The 22,758-nt window shown below is 38.7% G+C and overlaps 1 protein-coding gene across 1 annotated transcript in view; it reads right to left on the bottom strand.

The window, feature by feature from the left end:
* Positions 1-21,959, bottom strand: part of SLC17A5 (solute carrier family 17 (acidic sugar transporter), member 5) — a 23,685-nt gene extending 1,726 nt beyond the window's left edge. Inside the window, exons 1-10 of the mRNA XM_009695966.1 lie at positions 21,905-21,959; positions 18,802-18,998; positions 16,517-16,750; positions 15,912-15,999; positions 13,010-13,096; positions 11,666-11,784; positions 10,647-10,805; positions 8,048-8,180; positions 6,867-7,014; positions 1,113-1,203 (exon numbers count right to left, since the gene is read on the bottom strand). Coding sequence (XP_009694268.1) covers positions 1,113-1,203; positions 6,867-7,014; positions 8,048-8,180; positions 10,647-10,805; positions 11,666-11,784; positions 13,010-13,096; positions 15,912-15,999; positions 16,517-16,750; positions 18,802-18,998; positions 21,905-21,959 — 1,311 coding nt within the window. The remainder of the gene's footprint in view (positions 1-1,112; positions 1,204-6,866; positions 7,015-8,047; positions 8,181-10,646; positions 10,806-11,665; positions 11,785-13,009; positions 13,097-15,911; positions 16,000-16,516; positions 16,751-18,801; positions 18,999-21,904) is intronic.
* Positions 21,960-22,758: the final 799 nt, after the last annotated feature.

Here is a 22,758-nt window from a genome sequence, read left to right on the forward strand (position 1 = left end):
CCCAATCCATGCATCCCTGAATCTGGTTCCTGTCTCCTGCAGAGTCCAGTCCGGGACATCTGGGTGCCTGCTCTGCCACATAAGCACTGTGAGCATGTGGTTCAGCTGTCATCATCAGGAAGAGCAATATCGGTTTTGTATATTTCTATTTCTATTATTAGTAGTATTCATTTTAATATTATTTATACTCCTTTTTTTCCCCACTGTTATTGCTTTATTAAAGTTTGTTTGAACTTTCCAGCCCCTCAGTCTCTCTCCCTTCTCTCCTTCCCCTTCTGGGAGAAGAAGGGGTTAATAGAGAGCATCTGCCATCCACTTTAAGCTCTGGCCCAGCCTTAAATGGTGACAGACTGGAAGAACTAATTTGTTCAGATTCATGTATTAATGAATATTTTCATGTTATTTTTAAGGAAATTATTGGAGTGATCACCAACTCCAAAAATTCAACTGTACCTATAAACTTACTCCTCCTATCTTCCTTTCTTAAAAGATTTTAGAATAATTCATACAGTTGATTTTAAAAAAACCAACCAACCAAACAACTCCTTGTTCCCTTTTTCTACCCCAAATCACCCTTTGACTAAACCATCTTGGAAATCAGATCTAACACTCTGCAACTTAGGTGTCTTGTGAAACAAACGCAGCTTAGAACGTCCTAATCCTGTAATGTACATACAAAGGGATGCATTATAAAACCCACACATTTGAATCTAGTTTCTCACTCATCTGAGAAATGCTGACCTTACAAGTCAACACGTCACGTGAAAGACTGATTTTAAAAAAAGAACAAGTAAGAACATGTCTTACTTTGCTAAAATAATACAACTGTCTCATCTAGGTGGCAGTTTAACAGAGCTTTACTGCGATAAAAACATACCTATTTTATTCCTAGAGAAATTTTAAAGTTCTACACAGGTCTTCGATTTTACCTTTATTTTCCTGATCAGGATCAGAAGAATAAAGGCTAGGAACTAAGTCATTCACGGCAATGGACCAGTATGACTTACATGTATAACCCAGGTTTCATTTAATGACTGCAGAGTTGAGAAGACAGAATTTCCATTCAATGGAGAAAAAAATATAACAACTGAAAAAATGGTAAGCAGACTTACATTATGAGTGAGGTTCTTGGCAATAACTGGCCCCACCATTCCTGGGATAGTAGCAAAAGAATTTGTGATCCCAAGGAGAATCCCAGCATACCTGCAAGAGAAATCATTAATGCTGCTTATTAACTCATTCTACTTATCAGTCATGGAAACAGTTTTGCCTAACCTGATCACATAGGCCTCATCTTGATCACACAGAAAAATGAAAACAAATATTCCAGTGGGAATGGTTTGCTTTTATTCCAGTAACAATGCACTGAGAACTTGGTACATGCACTTTTAGGGACTTGGCAGTGTTAGGTTAACAGTTGGACTTGATCTTAAGAGTCCTTTCCAACTTAAATGATTCTGTGATTGTACAATTCTATACATCTCTATTTTCAAGAGGCTAGTTATGGAATTTAACTCAAATTACTCATGACTTTGCTCAGGATCCATAAGACAAACCCACATCCCCTTTGCTAAGCCACAACCAAACCGTCTGGAAGGGATCCATCGGCAAAGTCAGAAAAAAAACTTCCCTTGAAGTGGAAAGACAACAAGGAGTATGACAGAGTGCTGTTTGGCAACAGTAAGAGTTGGTTCAGGTATCATTGCTAAAAAGTGTCTGCCAAGAAGGCAACATCACCAGCGCGGATGGACATCCCCACTCACACTACAGAGCATATGTTCCAAAGACCTGAGTTCAGAGCACTGCGGCAGTCCTTCCCTTCAGCTTTCTGTGGGTCAAGGCCAATGGGATATGGGTCTGGCTTAACCAGTTCTGCTGGTTGCCATTCCTGCAGCTCCATTCTGAGGCTTTCTGTTCCGTGAATGTGTTGCTCTATCACACACACACGTGCATGCATATGCACCAGCAGCCATAAAAACTCGCTGGGAAAAGCTGGTAACTTGCTTAATACCCAAGTCTCAGCACTTCATCTCTAGGCAATTAAAGGTCTCTCTCATAGGAGTGTTGCAATACCGAAAGATCGTGTTTGAAACTGTACCACAAGTGCAGACTTGTGAGAGAGACTGAAGAGAAATAAAAGCTAGACATTCTACAGCAGAGCTCGACCTTCCAATCACCAGAGCACAGATCCCTGCAGTTCAGATTTTCAAGGTGGATTTGCTGGCTGAAGAATCATACAATACAGTCAACAGTTGCAGTTTACCCCAGGAGAAAGGAGTTATCTCCCAGTGATCATTTTAGGCTGTTTAGCAGAGTGAAATTATGTCCTCACCAATGTTAATATAACAAATATAATTTCATCTCTAAAGAGAGATGCATAGCTTTGACATTTTATTTACCAAAACAGGAGAATTCAACCATACAGCACTGTTATGAAACATTGTGTTATGTGTATCCAGTGAACAATATTATAGAAATATGTGTTTTTTCCTGAGAAAGAGAATAATTATCTACACTACTAGTTGATTTTTTCCTGAAAGTCAACACTACATATCAGTTTAAAGCATGGCAATGTATTTTAGATTGAGCTCCAATGCCTTAATTAAAACGATCCTTATTTCTTATAAATGTAGCATGTAGAAAGTGTTTAAGAATTAATAGCCCTCTATGAAGCTGAATGTGAAAGTGTAAAAGTTTCCCTTAGGCAGATAAGCACATATAGCAAAACTCCACTTACAAGTCTTTAAGTAGAACCAAACACATTTTGTCTTCAACATGTTTAAGCACTACAATACTGGTAACACACACTTTCAATACTAAATATAGTTTAAGAGTTTCCCTGGTGACCAAAGATCTTTGGCAGTCAATTGCTGGCTAAATGCCCCTGCTTATACCCAGTGTTTCTGACATAGGTTGCATTCTTGATAACGCTCCCTGTTTGATGCAGATAACTGCTATGCCACTCCCTCAGCACAGCAGAGACTCCCACACAAAACTGGAAAGCAAAAAGTGACACGTCTGTAGAACAAGACTAACAGTAAGCTGTTAGTCAGGATCTTAGGGCATAGTGGGGATAACCAACTACAAATCAACTCTGTAGATCAGTTAAGTAGTAAAATCAAGAGTTAAAAAAACCAGATATGTGAAGTGTTTAGTGTGTAACAGGCAATACTTTGAGGGCTCATGGTAACAGCAATACTAAAATTGTAATCATGGCAACATATTGATGTAGATTTAAAAAGCTAGAATAGAATACATTTTCCCCGGAAGAACAATCTTGTCTCCTTCCTGTCCCTGAACACCCCCCCCCCCCCCCATAATTCGATACACTGATGGCATAATAAATACATGTTAGAAACCAAAACCGCATAGCAAATATTGGTTTTCCTTCAGTATCAGTATTTTCAATTCACTTTTTCCTATGAATATAATAATAATTTCTTTGGTATAATGCAAGTTTTAGTAGCAACAAGAGACCCTTTGCTATTCTAGTCAGCATACTTTTAACCAATTAAAATGGGCATTTAAGTGCATTTTGAAACTGCTTTGAATCACTTCTGGTAATTCTAATATCTTTCAGTAAACTAAAAAAAGAAAAAAGAGCTCTGGGTAGACTCTTAACAGAGGTTTCCTTCAGAATTTTATGCAGATCCCAGTTTCAGATTTCTACAATCATGTCAAGCATTTCCTTGAAATTGTGAATGCCTGCCTTGGCCATTTCATCCAACAAGGTTCAGTTGCAAAAAATTAAGTAAGGGAAAAAAAAAAAAAGGCTTCTTTTTCCTCTAATCTTAGGTGGTTTTGTATTTCTGTATTTGAAAAAAAATTTTTTTTACCACCTTTGTTACAAGAACATGCTCCTTTTCCTTCTCTGTCTCCATTTGGACAGATTTACCCTGAATTAAAGCATGCATGTGCTGAATAGAGAATTACCGATTTCAATAAAACAGCATCCACCCTGACCATGTTCCCATTCAGGAAAGTTCCCGCATACGCAGCCATTCGTCTCTAGAGGCAATGCCGGGCCAAAGTTCCTGAACTATCAGCAAGACACCTGCCTCTCCTGCACTCATAATCGGTATGCTCCCTTCAGCTTATCTGACAGGAAAGAAGGGCTAGAGGAACTTGTACAGTTTAAATGGAAAGGGAATAAAAGCAGGACTTCGTCGAGGGTAGGAAGAATAGAGTGGGATTTGGTCAGAGGGATCAGCAGCAATTCATGTGCTGAGTCTAATTATGCCTCCTGACATGTATCAGCATCATGCCACATGATTTTTTTCAACACGTAAAATACTCTGTTTACTGTCATATACAAATTCACTCTTGAAATAAATACAGTAGAAATGCAGAGTAAAGTATCTCTCAAATTAGGAAATAAACAAAACATTCTAGTTCTACAAACCTCAGCTGTCACCTGCATACAGAAGTTCCTTGCGCATGTGCCTCACAGAAGCACACACTGCAGTTGTGCAATTTCCTTTTCCTTGTGACAGCTCTGTTGCATGCAGTGGACAGGATGAATTGTACTCATTTAATAAGCACCACTTAATATTTTGTTTCACTTTACTTGCTCAATGCATGGACACAAGCCTTACTTTCTGCATACTATGCAGCTGTGCAAGAATTTTAATGATCCCAAACACTTTCCAGTAGAACTCTTCACGACACTAGTTTATTTTCACAACACTCTTGAGAGATGGAGATGACAATGTGAAACCCATCCTATAGACAGGAAACAAAAACATAGGCCAAGAATGTACGTGTCTACTGGATGCTTGATTTGAGATCCTCTGGATCTCATTTTAAGAGTATTTAACAGCATTGTTCATATATGCAAAGCACAGCTCCACTGACTTCTGTCCACACTCTGAGTAATACCATTTTTGCAAACCAAAACTTGAAGAGGCATACGCAATAAATCAGATAGGCCTCAATTAATCTCACTGGATCCAACATTAGCTTCTCAGCTGTGATGTTTAAGTTCGGAGTCCAGCAGCTGTAGACTCCCTTTACATATCATAGTAGTCTGAACCAGCCTCAACAAGTCCCCATCACTCTTCAGAACTAAAAAACTCTTAGAGTTCAGATTCCTAAAGCCAGATGTTATGAACATGGCCCTCACAGATGATTGCACTACAGTCTGATCCAACTGACTTACCACATGCAAACACTGTAACAGAGCACTGAAAGGACTGAATTCCTAAGAGCAATGTTCAGCTACCTTAAACATGACCCTTCTTTTCTCCTGTAATGCCCTCCCTCAGCCATTACCTGCTGTCCAACTCCTACAGCTGTGAGGTAGAGGGTTTAGGAATGAACGCCAGCCTCCCTCTCTATAGAATGCTCAGTCATTTCTAGAGCAGGATCCACCTGTGCACTGAGTGAAGAAAAGGTCCTGTGCAGGGGAATATTACAACAATGGCACAAAAACTAATTTGTGATGCACAGAGAAAAGGAGGTAAATCAAAACTGCACCGATATCCAAGTTCTGCCATTAAGTAACTTAGTAGTAATGTCTTTTGACATTAATGCTTGCGTTTTGTATTTTTAAACATAGAGACATAAAATAAAGAACTCCAACTCCTTGCCAACATTTTACACTTTTAGGAAATTAACTGTTGTAGTTCTGCAAAGGTAAGCTTGAAATAGAAGCTGTATAATGGTCCTGTAATACCCCAGATGCACTACTTTAACTACATCTTCTAAATTCGTGATTCTACTTGATTTAAACCAAAGTGCATAACAAGAGCTATTCTTCTTACTTTCATATTCAGTTCACAGTACAAGCTGTTTATAGCTGGCCACTGACACCTTCCCTCTTGCTTGTACTTAATCTCACCTGCGAAGATTAATTGGGCTCCCAGTATTTCACATCCATCTTTTAAGTCAAAACTTGTCCATCATCATGAACATGACCACCAACCTTCCAATTGCCAACGCCTGGATACCATCTTCACTTTGGACCTGAGGTCTCCCATATAAGTTGTCCAGATCTTCAAAAACTTTTTCTAGGTAATATTTCTACAAAATGTTTTTTCCCTCTTCACTTAAACTCTTTTCATTTTACAAATGAGTACAGAAACATGCTCTTCTTTGGTCATAAAGTCATTTGACCCTGCTCATATCCAAGTGCTACCACAAACAGGCAAACAAATGACAAAGCAAAGTACTTGACTTTTACCAGTGCAAAGAATGCTTATGTGGACTTTCAAAAGAATACACATACACCTGTGCTCTTTGGAAAACTGATGGATCTGTCAGATTCTGAATTTGTAATACATTGGAGAAATTAGAGCCTGAAGCCTCACTTTCCATTCTTAAAAATTAGTAATTTAAGAGAAATTGTACTTATCAGCTTCATCACCTACTGATAACAGGTGACCTAATCATAACAAGATTTTGATACCAGTGTACAGAATGTTTTTCAAATACAAATAATTTGCCTGTATCACAGTGCTTAAATATGGTAACGTTCATGCTAAAGGTTGATAGCTCTAATGTAAAAGTTTAGAAGAGCAAACATTTAATTGTGTTGTGCCGTCCCTAAAACACTGTCCTATTAAGATCATGAATCAAATAGGGCAAACATCTAGTAAATATAATTACAGGAATTATATAATTTATTACTGCAGGATCCAAAATGGAATTATGCTAAACTGTTGTTCATGTCGTATCCTCTGCCAAACTTGCACTTTTTGCAAATACAGTGCTTAATACTGTAAATTTGAGTCACTGTCAGCACTTACATTCCAGGTCTGTACAGCACATGGTTCATAGCTAAATCCCCCAGGCACCCCAGCAGTACAAAAACACCTCGTGGTCATAAATGTATCACATGCACTAACAATAGCTTCAGCAATACTTACGAAGGTGCTATGTCCAGATGGTTGATGCTGTAGCCAGACGTACAAAATCCTCCTAGTGTTGTTGATATGGTCACGAATGCAACAGCCAGTGCATAGTTGCAGCCTATGAATCCAGCTGCTACTAAGAACACCGCAGGTCCAATCATTCCTTTAAGACACAAATCTTAGAATCAATGGACTTTTAACGTAAGAGACGTTAAGAGGCTCGATGCCGTGATGTATACATTTTCTATACAGGTTCCACCACCTAGTGTACAGAATCCAGCACTGCACTACATGCACTACAGTGGGCCTGTGAGGGAGAGCAGATGGGTTGCAAACCTGTTGCTGCCTCAGGAATCGGTAGCCAGACCAGAAAAATCCCACTCTAGCTGCAAAGAACAAACTTCTACTAGACAAAAAAAATTAACAAAAATTAACAGATATTGAAAGTGACTTCACAAATTAATTTTATTTATTGTTATAAAAATAATAGAAGCTGCACTGATACTGGTAGGTGAACAGTGCACTGCAAGGAATTATTCCCATTTAACTCTCCAGGTTTCAGGAACAAACACTGACTTCTGGCCCCTCTTTTAATCAGCAATCAACTTCTTCCTAAATACTGCCTTTTACCTGTATTCATTAAAAACCTAATCTTGTTGATCTCTTGGTGATTTCAGATCATCTCTCTTTCCAATTAGTCAAGACCATTTTGGATTCTATCTGGTCTTCCTACCCTGGTAGCAACTGTAAACTTCACAAGTGTATTCCTATTCCATTACTTAAGTCTTAACTAAACAAAACACTGAACACCACAGGGCTGGGAGCAGGCTCATGCAGAACAATATCCTGTCTCAAACTGAGAAAGTCATTCACAAGGTATTTATTATTCTGTCAAGCAATTATCACCACTTTAACCTTGATCTACCTGACCATTTGTTTAATCAGGTTGCTTGTAAGAATGATGTACCTTGAGCTAAACAAAGCTTTTGGCAATCTCTTATTGTTCTCTTATCCAACAGGTCTACTTTTTTATGGAAGAAGATAGGATTTACTCTTGACAAATTAATGTACAAATAAAGCTTCTCCCCTCAAGCCATGCATCTCACAGCAGAATGTCACACTACTCTCGCAAACCCTTCTTTTTTTCCCTAGATTGATACTATGCTAAGTTCCAAAGAGATGATAATTGCACCTACCTATTAGGGTAAAACATTTGCGAACACAAACAGTGGACAAGTTCTGTTTTTCCCGTAAATAATCTGCAATTTGCCCAGACAGAATGATACATAACCAGCAGCCAAAATAAGGTAGGGCAGATAAAAAGCCATTCTGTTAAGGAGATACAAAAAAGACAGTTAAAACACTGAAATGACAATTCAACATGATGAAAAAATCACTTGTGCTGGAGCATTAACAGAGACTGAACCAGAGGTGTCAAAACCATCCATCCACATAACTATTGTTGGTATTACCATAAAAGAGAAACCTAGGGATAGAAAAAGCAAAGCACTTTAAAGTTACCAATGTGTAAACTCTCCATCACATGACTTAATCCATAACTACCAATGTGGCCAGACCAAAAAGTCAAAGGTTTAAACCAGCAGTTGGGTTCAGGAAAAAGAAAACTATACATGAAGGTATCTTGTGGACATTAACCTGATCATGCAAGTTTCCAGAAACACCAATTTCAAACAGGACAGGCTATTGAGTGATTTACTAAAGTGCATAGAAGCAGTAAATATTATTCAGAATTTTGAAAGCTATATGGAATCTCAGCATTTTGTACTACTATAACTCTTCAACATTACATTATCCTATTTCTGTCTGCCGAAACATCTGATGCTGGCTGTAATCGAAGACAAGACACAGAACCAGGACTTTCATCAGATCCAGGCTGGGCATCCTATGATCCCAAAGCAAAGCTATTATTCAGGATCTGACATTACTTACACTGAAGTCACCTGTTAACTCCCACTGCTTTAAACAAGGGCTGTTTAGAGACTTCTGCCTGATTCTGCATGTTTTTCTGATGAGGGGAAACAAAAGGTACTACTAAGCTGCATAAGTTTACAGCCTTTCCATACAATTGTGGATAATTATTGATAACAGAGCTATAATTTCACCTAATCTGTGATTAAAAAGAGGTATTTGGATACCTCTTGGATAGAAATACTGTAACTTTCAGACACTATTATAAAATGTGCATTTGTCAAAGAAGCAGCGAAAGCTTCCCTAGAAAATTTAATTTGAAATGAGACCAAAAACACATCCCCACCTGAAATCCATTCTGTCAGCACTCAAACATGCTACCTCTTGGGTTTCAATGCTCAGCTTTCAAAAGCAGTAAGTAAAATTTTAAAAAATAGAGGATAGTCTTAGTAACAAAAAAAACAACTTATTTTGAAGCACTGTTCAAAGACACAGCATTATTTTTAACAAACCCTTTATTATAGGATGGAAACTGGTGGACTACACAGTAGTAACTGTATAATACTTTAAACAGTAATGCTATTTCTATCTAAATGTGTGGCAACAAAGTTAGTCTAACTCTATTATGCAAGCCCCTTTTTTTTTTTTTTTAAATATTCACAACAGTCAGTACTCTAAGTCGCTCCAAAAAGAAGAACCATAACCCAGAGACATAGGAAACCACTTCACAGCAGAACCTGTTAGCATTTAATGCAATGGCATTTTACAAACCACATGCAATCGAGGGCTGTGGTAGCAAATTACTTTCCTAGATGTTTACACAGGTATTCCCTCAAGAGACATAATAAGGAACCTGACCAGCAACTTCAGTTGTTTTTTTCCAGCCATTTTGCAGCTTGCTGTACTGCAGCCTTCACTTCTAATGCTGAGATTCCCCATCCTTTCCTTCCAAGATTCCTGGCATCACCTTTTCCTTGCATGGTGTGCATCTTCAGTCTCATACGTTAAATGAGGAAAAGACTATGCTAAACTTCTTGAAATTTCTGAGCACCTTTTTACTTGAGCTGTACCAGCTTCTCCAGGTACTGTGCTATCACCAAAACTTTCTCACTAAAGAAAGACCAGTACAGTCAAGTAATTGCTATAAATAAGAATGTGCCACTCCCACACCCCCACAATTTTTCCCTGATAAATAATTTCATATTTAAAAAATTTCCTTGAAAAGCACTATATCTGGACCTTAAGTCTATGGTTTTGTTTCATTCTATTTACCTTAATTAAAAAAACCCAACCAAACAAAAAATGTATTTTACCTTTGCTGCTTATTGAGGAAAGGAAAGCAAGTGACAATTTGGAAACAGATTCAATCAGACTGAAGCTCCCCCCACCTTCAAAAATGCCAACGTTCAATGATTTCCTTAGTTTTATTTTTCTTTTTTAACTGCAAATGTTCACCTTTATGATTGGGTAAAGAAGTAGTAGATAATATTTCAGAGGCCATAAAACAAGCTATAAAATCTGAAGCAATCATACAAACCATACAACAGAGGAAAATACTTTTATAGTTATTGTTTTAAATCAGAGCGGTTAAAAATGGGTAGCATGCATCTTCAACTAGAAAAATGAGCTCAAAACCAAGCATTAAGCTAAGTGTCAAATAAGTCCTGAAAAAAAGTGAAAATTACAAGGCAGGCAACATTTTTGATGCATTCACTTAATCGTGGGGATTTATTTTACCGTTTCCCCGCTATATATTTGCATTCCAAGGTTCTTAGATAGGTTCCTCTATTCTAAACAGCAGGGAAGATCTCTGTTATTTCATTTCTTTAATGCAGAAGAAAGTGACTATATTTTTATTTATCTCACCTCCTGTGCATCAAACCGCAGGATCTCCTTCATGTACGTGGGCAAGAGCGTAAGAAGTGTATAGAAAGTCCAATTATAAGAGAAGTGCGCCACAACAATAGCCCAGAGTGGAAGGGATTCCAGTATAGGTCTCCAGGGAACAGATTTCTGTGTAGAAAGCTAGCAAGCAGGAGGCAGAGAAAAAGGGGAAGAGAAAGAATGATCATGACATTGATATTAACATTTACTAAACACTGTGTTTTGATCCTACCCAAAATCTATGCTGATCATTCATTCCGAAGGGCAGAAAATGAGTCTCAGTCGATAGATGCAAGTCATCAGCAATGAATGAATTACTGTGTTTAGTTCTCACTGAAGATATACTAATGTTGTTTACTACTGCAAAGTAAACTAATTACTATTACATTTTTTTAATGAGAATTTCAAAAAGTATGCCTTCCTTTGTTGAGATTTGTTGCCTGCTGCTTTTACTATAAATAATTAAATATTTAAAGTCAGCCCTCACGTGTTTATCTAGCTGAATCTTTCCTACTCAATCCACGGTATTAACTTTGGTGTCTCAGCCAGCTTCACAGGTTGTAAATACATATCCCCAGTCACAGGAATAAACTCTTATATACACTCTAGGAACTGGTTCATTAGCATTTTCAAAATGATTTCTCCACAAATAGTAATCTCCTTCTCACTCTAGAAGACACATTGAAAAAAAAAGTTGTAAAATATACCAGACATTATACAGGTCTGGATCTAGTCTAAAGAGAAGTGATAGACTTGAGCTTTTTATTTAAAAAGCACCACAACAACGTCTGTGACAAAAGGCATTACTATAAATGCTTTGTTTGATTACCAGTTGTTTCGCACTTACACAACTGCACCGTACTTTTAATTTTTTGTTTGACAAATTCTGCTTCTATCTCAGATTAAGGATATTTTTCTTGACATCAAAGCATGATGCCAATGACAATATTTGTGGTTTATGTTCTTACTTAAGTAAGTACGACTATACCAAAGTGCTGTACCTGATCTTTTAGAGAAGAGAGTATATATTCTCTTTCAGCATGTGAAATGCTCCTGTGAGTTTCTGGTGTATCACTAACCAACCACATCCAGAAGAAGAACCATAATACACCAAGCGCACCTATTGTTGGGAAAGATGGGTGAAGAGATCAAAACATAAACAATTATATTGAGTGAATAACACTCTCAGATGATTTAGAAGTTTTTTCCAAATACTCTAATACAATTTTAATAAACATTATTTTTCTGTCTACTTACAAATAGTGGTTCCCCAAAGTGGCTTAACAATGCACATTTAGAGGTAATAAACAATAAAGAGTACTAAGCAGGAAAGTGTTTTTTTGTGGGTTGTTTTTTTTCTTTTCCTTCCACTTGGAAGTGCTTTATACAGCAAGAAAGCTGCATACATATACACATTGTACTTTTATCAGTCACATGGAACAGCCACAAAAGATATGGCTCACCCAGAGGAAATCAAAATTCACGTGAAGCTTAACCACAAAGAAATACTTCGTGCACATCACTACATACAGCTTAACTAATGTACCAATCTTGCTTTTCTTTTTTAAGCCAAACCCCAGAAGATCCATTTGAAAAAGGTAACTTTTCAATAGTCAGTCCAAATCAACTGTACTTTTATATAACACTGTAACTTATTTCATTTTGTCCAGTTCTTTGTTTCGAACCTTTTTATTTATACAAACATTGGAGGTGGTTTTGAGGAAAGTGTAACCCTTGTCTTTTATTCTAATTCTCCCTTTCCCATGCAGAATACAAAATGGCTCAGACATGTAAACAGACCTGCAAAGCATCAGTTATTTCCTAAACAGCATGTCATAGATCTATTTTCTGTGTTTGAGCTTCTTCTAGAACGTAACTCACAGTAAACATGCTGTGCCTTGCATTTTGGGCATTCCTTCAGGGTTCCTGTGACTGCTAGAGAGATTTTCCCAACAGTTTTCATTTAAAGCAGCAGTAACTTTTCACACATTCTTTCATTCAGAGTAGAAGTTTGTTTCTGGGATTAAAGTTATTAACTCAATTTCACACTTCAAATAAGAAATTTCAGCCTGTTGTTTCCAAGTGGTGGGAGAGTTAAGAGCATTTGACTTGTACCAGCTTTTGTCCAACTCAGAGACAGCGTTGCTCATGGGAAGCAAGGCTTACATAGTCACACACAAGAATCTACTTAGCTTTAAATATCTCTAATTTCTCAGGAGGAATAAAATAGCAAACCGATGTGTCAAACACATTTTTAAAATTTAAAATAAGTTTTATAATATACCATATAATATCTTTTCAAAAAGAATATGGATTGTACTTTTAATAATTAAAAAACCACTTACCAAATATGTAAAATACGTAAACCCAGTTCATATAGTAGCAAATTAAACCAGATAGTGGCAGAGACACAACAGTTCCCAGCTGTGCACCTACCAGAAGGAAGCAAAACAAAGTGGGAAAAACAACAATTAGATCTCCTACAGACCCCTTAAACTAAGCGGCAATTCACAGGTTTTATTTTCTTTTTTCTGTAATAAACCATGCAGAAAAGATTTGTCAGCACCACTAGAGGGCTGCCATTTCACCTTAAACAACCAGCCACAACAAGCTGCTTTGGCAGCTCCAAGTAAACAAGAGCCACAAAACCCTAAGCATCCAAAATTACAAGCAAAAAGCAAAAAGAGACAGGCATTCTTGGCACATTCATCTCCAATAAAGCGATGGCTCTAGTACATCCAAAACAATGCAAATTAGTCAACTGGCATTGCTGCAAAACAAGAGAGAGCTGACCACAGTATAATTAAGGACTTGTTGGGAGGGATAATATTCTGACTTGATATAATCAGTTTGCATTTCTCATAACTCCTACTAGATCCACAGAAACAGGAACGCTAGAAACAAGGGCCAGAAGGCATCCATATAACCAGCAGGTTCAAATCCCATTGTCCCTAAATTCAACAGGGTGTAGGATCAGGCAAGGAAGAAGGGAAAGATGAACAGATTCCAGTTCAGATACAAGCCATAAGCAGGACAGAACTATTCCTGAGTTTATAACACAATATACATTTTGCAAAGGATGGCAGGTCCCCCCAGCTGCCACCCCAAATCTAAACCAGAAACACAACTCATATTATTTATATACTTAGGAACTCTACTGGTGACAAATAGCAGACCTTGTCTCTTAATGTTAGTTACATGATCACTTCTTCAAACCTAATCTCAACTCAGAAAACACTAGATTATGTTGATATGCTGTCTGTCTGGATTCCATCTTTATGGAAACAGTAATTTTTATTTGAGACAGAAAGCTTCAACCATGAAAAACAAAGCCACATAAGTCATGCAAAATATAAATCAAAACAACAACTACATATAACCTCAATCATATGTTCTCTTAGAAAATGAACATAATCATGACTAAAAAAACCACATGACTGCCAACCACGAAAACATGGGGAAAAGGAAACACTCTGCTAAGTTTACACAAGATGTCTTATCCATCCATGACTGCTAACAATTGGCTGTTCAAGGCCACAGCCTCTTCTCACGAGTATATTAGCATATAGTTTCACAAGATACAAGAAGGCAGTTTAAAAGCTCCCAGTTGTTAAATGTAATAGATGTCAATCCTAACTCTGTGCTCTCTGCTGAACTTGTCTGCTGGGTCTCACAAGAAGACTTCTTTTAAAGTAGATTTAATTCATTGATAAGTCAGAAAACAGATACAAAAAAAAACAAACAGAAAAAGCTTTCTGCTGCATTAGGTCGGTTAAAGTGGCTCATGGAAGGGTCTGATGAGTGCCTGAAATAGCACAAAGGAACAAATGAGACACTTGGCTAGGAGGGAAGTGAGGAAGTGTGAGGAAGAAAGGATTAAGGCTTCATTCCTGTGGGCACAAGTGAGCCACTAGACTGGTTTAGCTGCTTGAGAAACCGTAGCCACAGTTACATGGTATAGCCCTGTCTTCTTGATGAAGCCCAGATCAAATAACAAAGCTGTAACAGAATTAATACTGACAAGAGTGAGTAAAACAACCCATTACTTCATTAAGTGAATGCAAAATTTGTCATCCTCAAAGAAATAATATAAATTTTGACTAGTAAATTTAGAAAGCTACATTTTTCACCTGCCCCACAAACACTGCATTGAGCAATGTGACTGACCCATAAACCCCTGAAACAGATGAAGGCTCAGCGGAGATGGGCAAGAGCAACGTGTCCATGAAGCTCAGGGAATAGTGCAGGGTGTGACTGACCACAGCTGTTGCAAAGAAAGCTGACTTTATCTCAACACAAAGGGGACCAGAGAGTGGCTTTTGTTTTAGATAAACTGCTATGTCAGTTGAGTGGATCAGCTGGTGGTGTAAATGTTTCTCCCTGAGTTCATTAAAAGTGTGACTGTCTCCCCGAGTCAGCCAGACCAGCACGAGGAGAGTGAACACGTGACTCTGCCCAAGGTAAAGTAGAAATTCTGTTAGTTACTTAGTTTTTATAGGAGAATGACAGACTTGAGCTGCCTTCACCCCACGTATTCCTTCCTGGCATCCCAGCGTCATGACAGCAACTATATTAGAGACCAGGAATGCAAATGTGTATTGCAATTACTATATTTTGCTAAACGTTAACTCACATTTGTACTGTGCTTTCAGTATATTTTGTATCACTCTGCTAAATCAAAAATCCTGTGTAACATCAAATACCTTCAAACAAGTAAATCTGATATCAAACATTACACCTTCCACGTGTAGAATATCTAAGAGAATCTGGTCAGGGAGTATTGGACGCTGACAAGGAGCTCTTGCACCAATACCTCAGACCTTGGACATTTTCTTCCTCGAGTGCCTCCAAAAACACTTTAAAAAACCCAAAAAACCCACAAGCACACACAAAAAAAGTGAAAAACCCATCACCTCTATTCTGTGATTCTGCCCCAGCTTTTTTGTTCCTAGTACTAAATCTCCTTTCTTCATACTACCTTCTTTTTTACAGTAACTCTTTGCACTGCTTTATACCAAAGTTAGACTGAAGTTTACACTTAGTTGCAGATCAATACCTTTTTTCAGGGTTATAAAAGCCATGAATAAATGAAGATAATGAATGCAAACAAAGATTTAATTCAATGCTACGCTTTCCAGATTAAATGCTGATCAAAATTTATATTATAAATCCCTTTGATTTAAGTCAATCCTCCCTACTACTGCAGTAAAAATGTATAATCCCATTATCAGCGTGGGAATTTCTCACCTGCATATGAAATACTAAGGAGCTTGCTGCGTTCCAGTGGAGGAGCCCAAGAAGACCACATTGAATGCATAGCTGGGAAGGTAACACCCTAGAAAACAACATTTCATTCTGTTGAAATGCGACAATTTTAGAACTCCCTTCAACTTTGCATGTTTCAAAGCATATTTCATTAAAAAGCAGTAGTACAATCTGTTAGTTTCTTGTTTAGTAAGAAACCACTTTAAAAAAGTCTGCAAGGCATGAAAGTAGGGAGGCAGAATTAATTTCTCCTGCTTTTGATTCTGTAAATACCGGAAAAGCTGCAAGAATAGAAACAATACTGTCCTGATCTCCTGGTTTCTGACAAATGAGAAGGGATAACTCTAGTTTTGTCTCAAGTGTCCTTGCAAATAAAGCCCTTTTCTTATTCAAAAAGCTTAGGCTAAAATATAGGGCAAACTTTTAAAGTATTCAAAAAAATTAAATCTAAGCTACTCAAAATGAAACAATCCATGTTTGGATGGATTGTATGCTGCAGCATACTGACACCCACAGGGTCTAATCACTACCATTTATTAATAAATTATTCAGATATATTTTCAAGTTACACAGAGAAAAAGGATTACCTCTCCCAGTCCTTCCAAGGCTCTGACAGCTATGAGGTAGCCAACTCCCAAATTTGCAGCTAAGGGAGTAAGCAAGGTGAATACAGAGGTACCAAAGACACCAAACCCCAGCAACAGCTTCCCTCCAATTTTGCTTGCAAGATATCCTCCTGGAATCTGAGTAACGATATAGCCATAGAAAAAAGAACCAAGGATCCATCCCTGAGTATCAGCATCCCAAGAATACTTTTCCCCCTAAAAAGAGAAAAAAAAAAATCACAGAATGCATTAAGTTCAAAATAGCAGTTACTCTGACCATACTTTATATAACTTTAATCCATTATTTAGTCCTTTACACCTCAATTACAAATCTTTCATGGCCTCCTCCCTATGGTCTCCTTCCTCTACACACTTCTATGCTGCAATCAAAGTTGTGTTGAAAGCTAATTCAGGTAGTTTACAGCCTGTCCAGACATATCTAGCCCAAGTATGAAAATCATCACAACGTGAAATGTAAGTGCTTGGGCAGTTATCCCTTTTTGAGTTCTCAGCAACTTGGGTTAGGTGACACAGGTATAGACTAGGTAGTCTGCATGAGTGTGAATCCCACTTCTGTATCACAGTGTGGAGAGTCTGTCATGCTCTAGAACACAGCTTTTCCTGTGGAAATTCATAGACAGAAAAACAAACAAGGAGACGCAGATGCTTAAATGTAATACAAAGAAAGAGAGCAGCCAAGGACAGGACTCGCAAGGGTAGTAGAAGAATGGGATAAGGTCAACAGAGGGAAGATGAGTTTAGCAGACAAAGTAATAAAAGCAAAGATGATCGAGACAAGGAGCCTGAAGCTATAAAGGAAGTCAGCAAGAAGACATGAACTGTTGCCCAGTAAAGTGATTTTGAAGTCTGGGATCACTTCCAAAAGCCCAATTTATAAGCATCTGTTGTGGTTTAACCCCAGCCAGCAAATAAGCACCATGCAGCTACTTGCTCACTCCGCCACGCTCCCCCCCGGTGGGATGGGGAGGAGAATCGGGAAAAAAGGTAAAACCCATGCATTGAGATAAGAACAGTTTAATAATTTAAATAAAATATAATAATAGTAACAATAACAAAAAGGGAGACAACAAAAAGAAAGAGAAATAAAACCCAAGACAGACAAGTGATGGACAACACAATTGCTCACCACCCGCTGACCGATGCCCAGCCCAACCCCGAGCGGCGATCGGCCCCTCCTGGCCCACCGCCCCCAGTTTCTATACCGGCCATGCCGCTCTATGGTATGGAATAGCCCTTTGGGTGGTTGGGGTCAGCTGTCCTGGCCGTGCTCCCTCCCAGCTCCTTGTGCCCCTCCTCGCTGGCAAAGCACGGCAAAGGGAAAAGTCCTTGACTCAGGGTAAGCGCTACTTTGCAACAACTGAAACATCAGTGAGTTACCAACACTATTCTCATCCTAAATCCAAAACACAGCACTGTACCACTAGTAGGAAAAAAATTAATTCTATCCCAGCCAAAACCAGGACAGCATCAAAACAAGCACCATACATTTCACAGAAGTGATGAGGCAGAATCTTCTTCCCATAAGGTTCACAGTTGTAATTTGCTCTTGATAAATAATAAATGACCTCTAAACAAGCATCAAAATGAAGGCAGGAAGACAGCAAAAGTGCTCAGTAATAAACTTCAATTATAAGATGAAATCCATGCAAGTCCAAATTCACAAAGGGTTTTTTGGGGGTTTTGTTTGTTTGTTTGTTTTCAAAGCATTTTTTCATATCCAACCGTTCTGATCAGTTAAGAAATGTGATTTTAAGGATTACTGGAAAGGAAGTCAGAGATAAGGGATATAAAGACGAGAATCATGATCTGGGAAAGACATCAAAGAAGCAAGGAGAAAAACATTACACGTTAATTTGTAATGAAATTTCATGCCATTGAGACTGTACGAAGAACAGGCAAATATGGACAGTGATGTGAGCTCTGACGCAGATATAACAGTAACAGTTGATCACTGGCATATAAAACAGTGAGTCATAACAGATCTATAAGGTCAGATTAGCCAAATTGTAAGGAATAGCACAGAATGGACGTACGTAAAAAACCTGACCCTGAGCACAGCACTTCTAAATTAGCTAGTCATTTAAGGCTTATTAATTTTCACAATAGCTTTACAAGGACCACTGAAAAGGCTATCCAGTAAAAAGCAGTCCGTTCTCTTACCATCTAAGCAAGAGTTATCAACCACAGACTTCTATTAAAAACACTTTTACATGCCACATGACAGGACAAGATGTTTGAGACCTCACCGTTGTGTTGCGAGGAACATTTATGGTGGAGGAATGCTCTGGACACACATTGGAAGTCGTATTCTTTGCTAAGCTTGTGTTAGGTTCTACCATATCCACCAGAGCAACGCTTAGATTCACACGTAACGCGTACAGGAGGAAGAACCCAAAAAAGGCCAGTAGGGCTAGATTGTAGCGAGCTGAGCAGCATGCAGGGACTGAAACGAGAGTAAATGGAAAATTTTTGTTTTAACAGAACCTAACAAAATAACAAATAAGTTTTTACTAATAATCTCAGAAGTTTATGGGTAAGAAAAAAAAAAAGGCAAGAAAACAAGCTAATTGTTCTAGTCTTCAGAGATGTATTCGATAGGGGTAGAGGCTGAGAGTGGAAAATAAAAAAAAAAGAGCCCATTTTTCTACTGATGTGCAAAACAAATGTAATTCTGGTTTAGACAACTGGTAGCTACCCACACAAGTGTAGGGGCTAAAGGGGAAGTGTGGTGTGTGGTCTGTGGAAATGGATTTAGAAACACAGTTTCAAAAGTCCTTTCCAAAACATAGTAATATTTATTCAAAGTATTTCACACTAAAAACCCCACAACATTAGTGGGAAGCTTGTCATATATGTGAAAATGGTTCAAGAAAAACAAAAGCCTCTTAAAGTACTGTTGAAGAACATTCATTGAGATTCCAGGCTATTTTCTAGGACAAGTTTTCCTTCTGTAAGTGTTGTGGTTTAACCCCAGCCAGCAACTAAGCACTACGCAGCCGCTTGCTCACTCCTTATCCCCACCCCAGCGGGACGGGGAAGAGAATCAGAATAAAGGTAAAACACATGTGTTGAGATAAGAACAGTTTAATAGTTGAAATAAAATAATAATAATAATAAATTGTCATGAAAAGGAAAATAACAAAAAGAGAGAGAAAGAAAACCTAAGAAAAATAAGTGATGCAAATGAAAACCAATTGCTCACCAAATCAACCGATGCCCAGCTTGTTCCCGAGCAGTGGCCCCGGCCAGCTTTCCCCCTAGTTTATATGCTGAGCATGATATCATATGGTATGGAATATCCCTTGGGTCAGTTGGGGTCAGCTGTCCCGGCTGTGTCTCCCCACCTTTTTATGCACCCCCAGCCTCCTTGCAGCAGGGCAGTGTGAGAAGTTGAGAAGTCTTTGACTTAGGATAAGCTTTGCTCAGCAACAACTAAAACATCAGTGTGTTATCAACATTACTCTCATCCTAAATCCAAAACACAGCACTGTACCAGCTACTAGGAAGAAAATGAACTCTATCCCAGCCGAAACCAGGACAATAATTTTGCTTGTAAAGGAATACGCATTTGCTGACAGCTGCCAAACAGCGAAAACTAGCAGAAAGGGGAATGGCAAACACTGCGGTGGCCCTGTGAAACAGCAAGTTTCCCAGTTGCCCAGAACGCCCCTCTCCTGCAGTCACCGTACAACAGTGAAGTTCACAAAGGACAACGAGTCCCAGATTCAGTATAAAATCTGTGCTCTGGCATCAAGACGACTCTGTCAGCTGTTTAAACCCAGATATCGGACTTTGCACCGTAACACGGTTATTGCTTCCCTTCTACGGTAGTACACAGCAGCATTTGGCAGAGATTGTTCATCAGTACCAGGAGATTTAGATCAGAGTTGAGCTGTGACTTGGCCAGCACTTCACCAGTGGCAATAAACTTTCTATCTATACAAAATATAGTTTACTGTATTGCAGATACTCTTTATGAACTGGGGATGTCGGAATCTACTGAGCAGAAATGTCAAATTGTTGAGGAACTACTTGAAGAATCTGCTGAATTTACAAATAGTTAGGGGGTGGAGTTTCCCCCCCTTGTGAGGAAACTATGGTGCTAATGGAAAATTTTATAACCTGGACATCTGAAACTCCAGGAGGGTTGAGGATCAGCACCTGCAGATATTACATCAGTCTACAGTGATCTCAACTTTCTCCAACTATTCAGAATTCAAATTATGAATAGAACAAGTATATCTAGGAATAACAGGATTGACTGCTGCGGTACATCTGGGTTGACTGGATTCTCTGATCTGCAGTAAGAAGCAAAAAGCATGCCCTGTGTACAAGTTACCTAAAGACTTTCCCCTTCCCAGTAACTTCCTTGAAACAAGAAATCAGCCTAAGCAATTTTGTCTTTTTCAGTGGAAGCACCAACAGAGCCTTTCTGCAAGACTGTTTTTTCATGAAAGTAGAACTTTCCCATTTTTGAAGTCTCTAACCCTCACCAGCCTTATGTGAAATTCTTTATGGTTGCACAAGTTGTTAAAATGACACAGAGAGGCTGTATTTGCTATGTTCATTCAGTAAATGAGTAATAAGTGAGGTTACTGTACAAATACTCAAAATGCCTTTCAGACCTGCGGTAATTGCAAGTCTTACCTTAGCAGCATTTGAAAAAGGCTTATCTGATTTTTAAATGACATGAAGGAGAGCAGCCAAGACTTTATTGCTTTAAAAACAATAGGCACGAAGAGCAGGAAGTGCTTACTGCACAAAAACTACTCAAGCAGCTTCGTTGTCCTTTATTGTTGTTTAAAAAGGAATTTGCCTTAAGTAGAAAAATGTATAGTCATATAATTTATAATCACAGGTAAAGCTATTTAATCTCTCCACTGTCTGTATTTGCTGGGGTTAAACAATAATAACAGAAGGCTGAATATCACATGGATGATGCAACCCTTCCTTGGAAATGCAGATTAACTGGAACACCCATTAGCTTCCTCTGGAAGCTTCTTACTGGTATGCACTTGATCTGGACAGCAAGCTCCACAAAACAGATGTGCAAGAACTTCAGATCACTAGTATCAGATTTTTTTCAATTATAAATAGTTTATCATAAGAAATAAAGAAACATGTAGATCTGCAAGTCTGAAACAAATGGCTGCTGAATCATTGCTTCCCTGTCTTTCCATTAAGTCCATTTGCAATACCCAAGAATATTAGATCAGGTTAACACAACAGAAGATTCGAGAAGATTCCAGATGCGTTTCAGTCACTCACCTCTTCAGGAGACTGCAGTCAGACACTGACATTCACCCCTCTAAAGTTTAAGGCAGCTAGCCATGATGTTCAAGGTCTTACCTTCATTGGTAGTCTTGGGTCCTACATCAATAGTTAATTCCGATTTTGGGGGCATGTTTTATAATACTGTAGCTATAATTGAACCAGATTCTTAAATTGCAGTTAAAAAAATAGCTCTGTGCTGCAAGTTGCACAGTAGTTAAAGGAAGTTGCTCTTTGGCTGTATTTTTCCTTGTGGGTGAGGTGAACCACCTCAACTGGTGCATGATGCATTGTGCAAACTTAGGAACATATTGCTTCAGTAACTGACTTGAACTCAAATTTCTCTCTTTCTAGCACTTTGAAGTCATTTTGTTAGCAGCCCCACCTGCTGCACTTACATGTTTCCCAAGTAGGTTAGAGTATTTTTGCATGGCATACTGAAGAAACTTAAAATCTTACTTTGCTCTTTATATGTGCATTTTGGGAAACAAAACAGACAACCCCCTAAACGCGTTAGCTCTGTTGTCAAGCCCCAACCCCATAACGATCCTTCTCTCCTATAATTATCTTCGTGCCTCCTTCCACCTTCCTTCCGCCTTCCTTCCTCTCCATACTTCAATAGCAAGCAACTAGTCTTACTCAAATTCTGCCTTAAAATGAAATTCTGCCGTAACCTCGATGGACTGCAGCAGTCATTAATAGTCAGGCCGGCAGTTAAGCCGGACTTACCCAGTCGTCTTCACTGAAAAGACGCCAAGCCAAGGGCAGGTATTTACACGCGAACTAAGTAACAGGGCTGCACGCCTGTTCCCCGCCATCAGTGCTGAGGGCAGAGCCCCGACCCCTGTCAGGCCGCAGGGCCGTGTTTCACCCCACGCTCCCGGACACCGCCGCCGCCTCAAGATCAAACGCCGTTAACGGCGCGGGGCGGG

The sequence above is a fragment of the Cariama cristata genome, unplaced genomic scaffold (genome assembly GCF_000690535.1).
Source record: "Cariama cristata isolate BGI_N322 unplaced genomic scaffold, ASM69053v1 scaffold8942, whole genome shotgun sequence".
Taxonomy (NCBI): domain Eukaryota; kingdom Metazoa; phylum Chordata; class Aves; order Cariamiformes; family Cariamidae; genus Cariama; species Cariama cristata.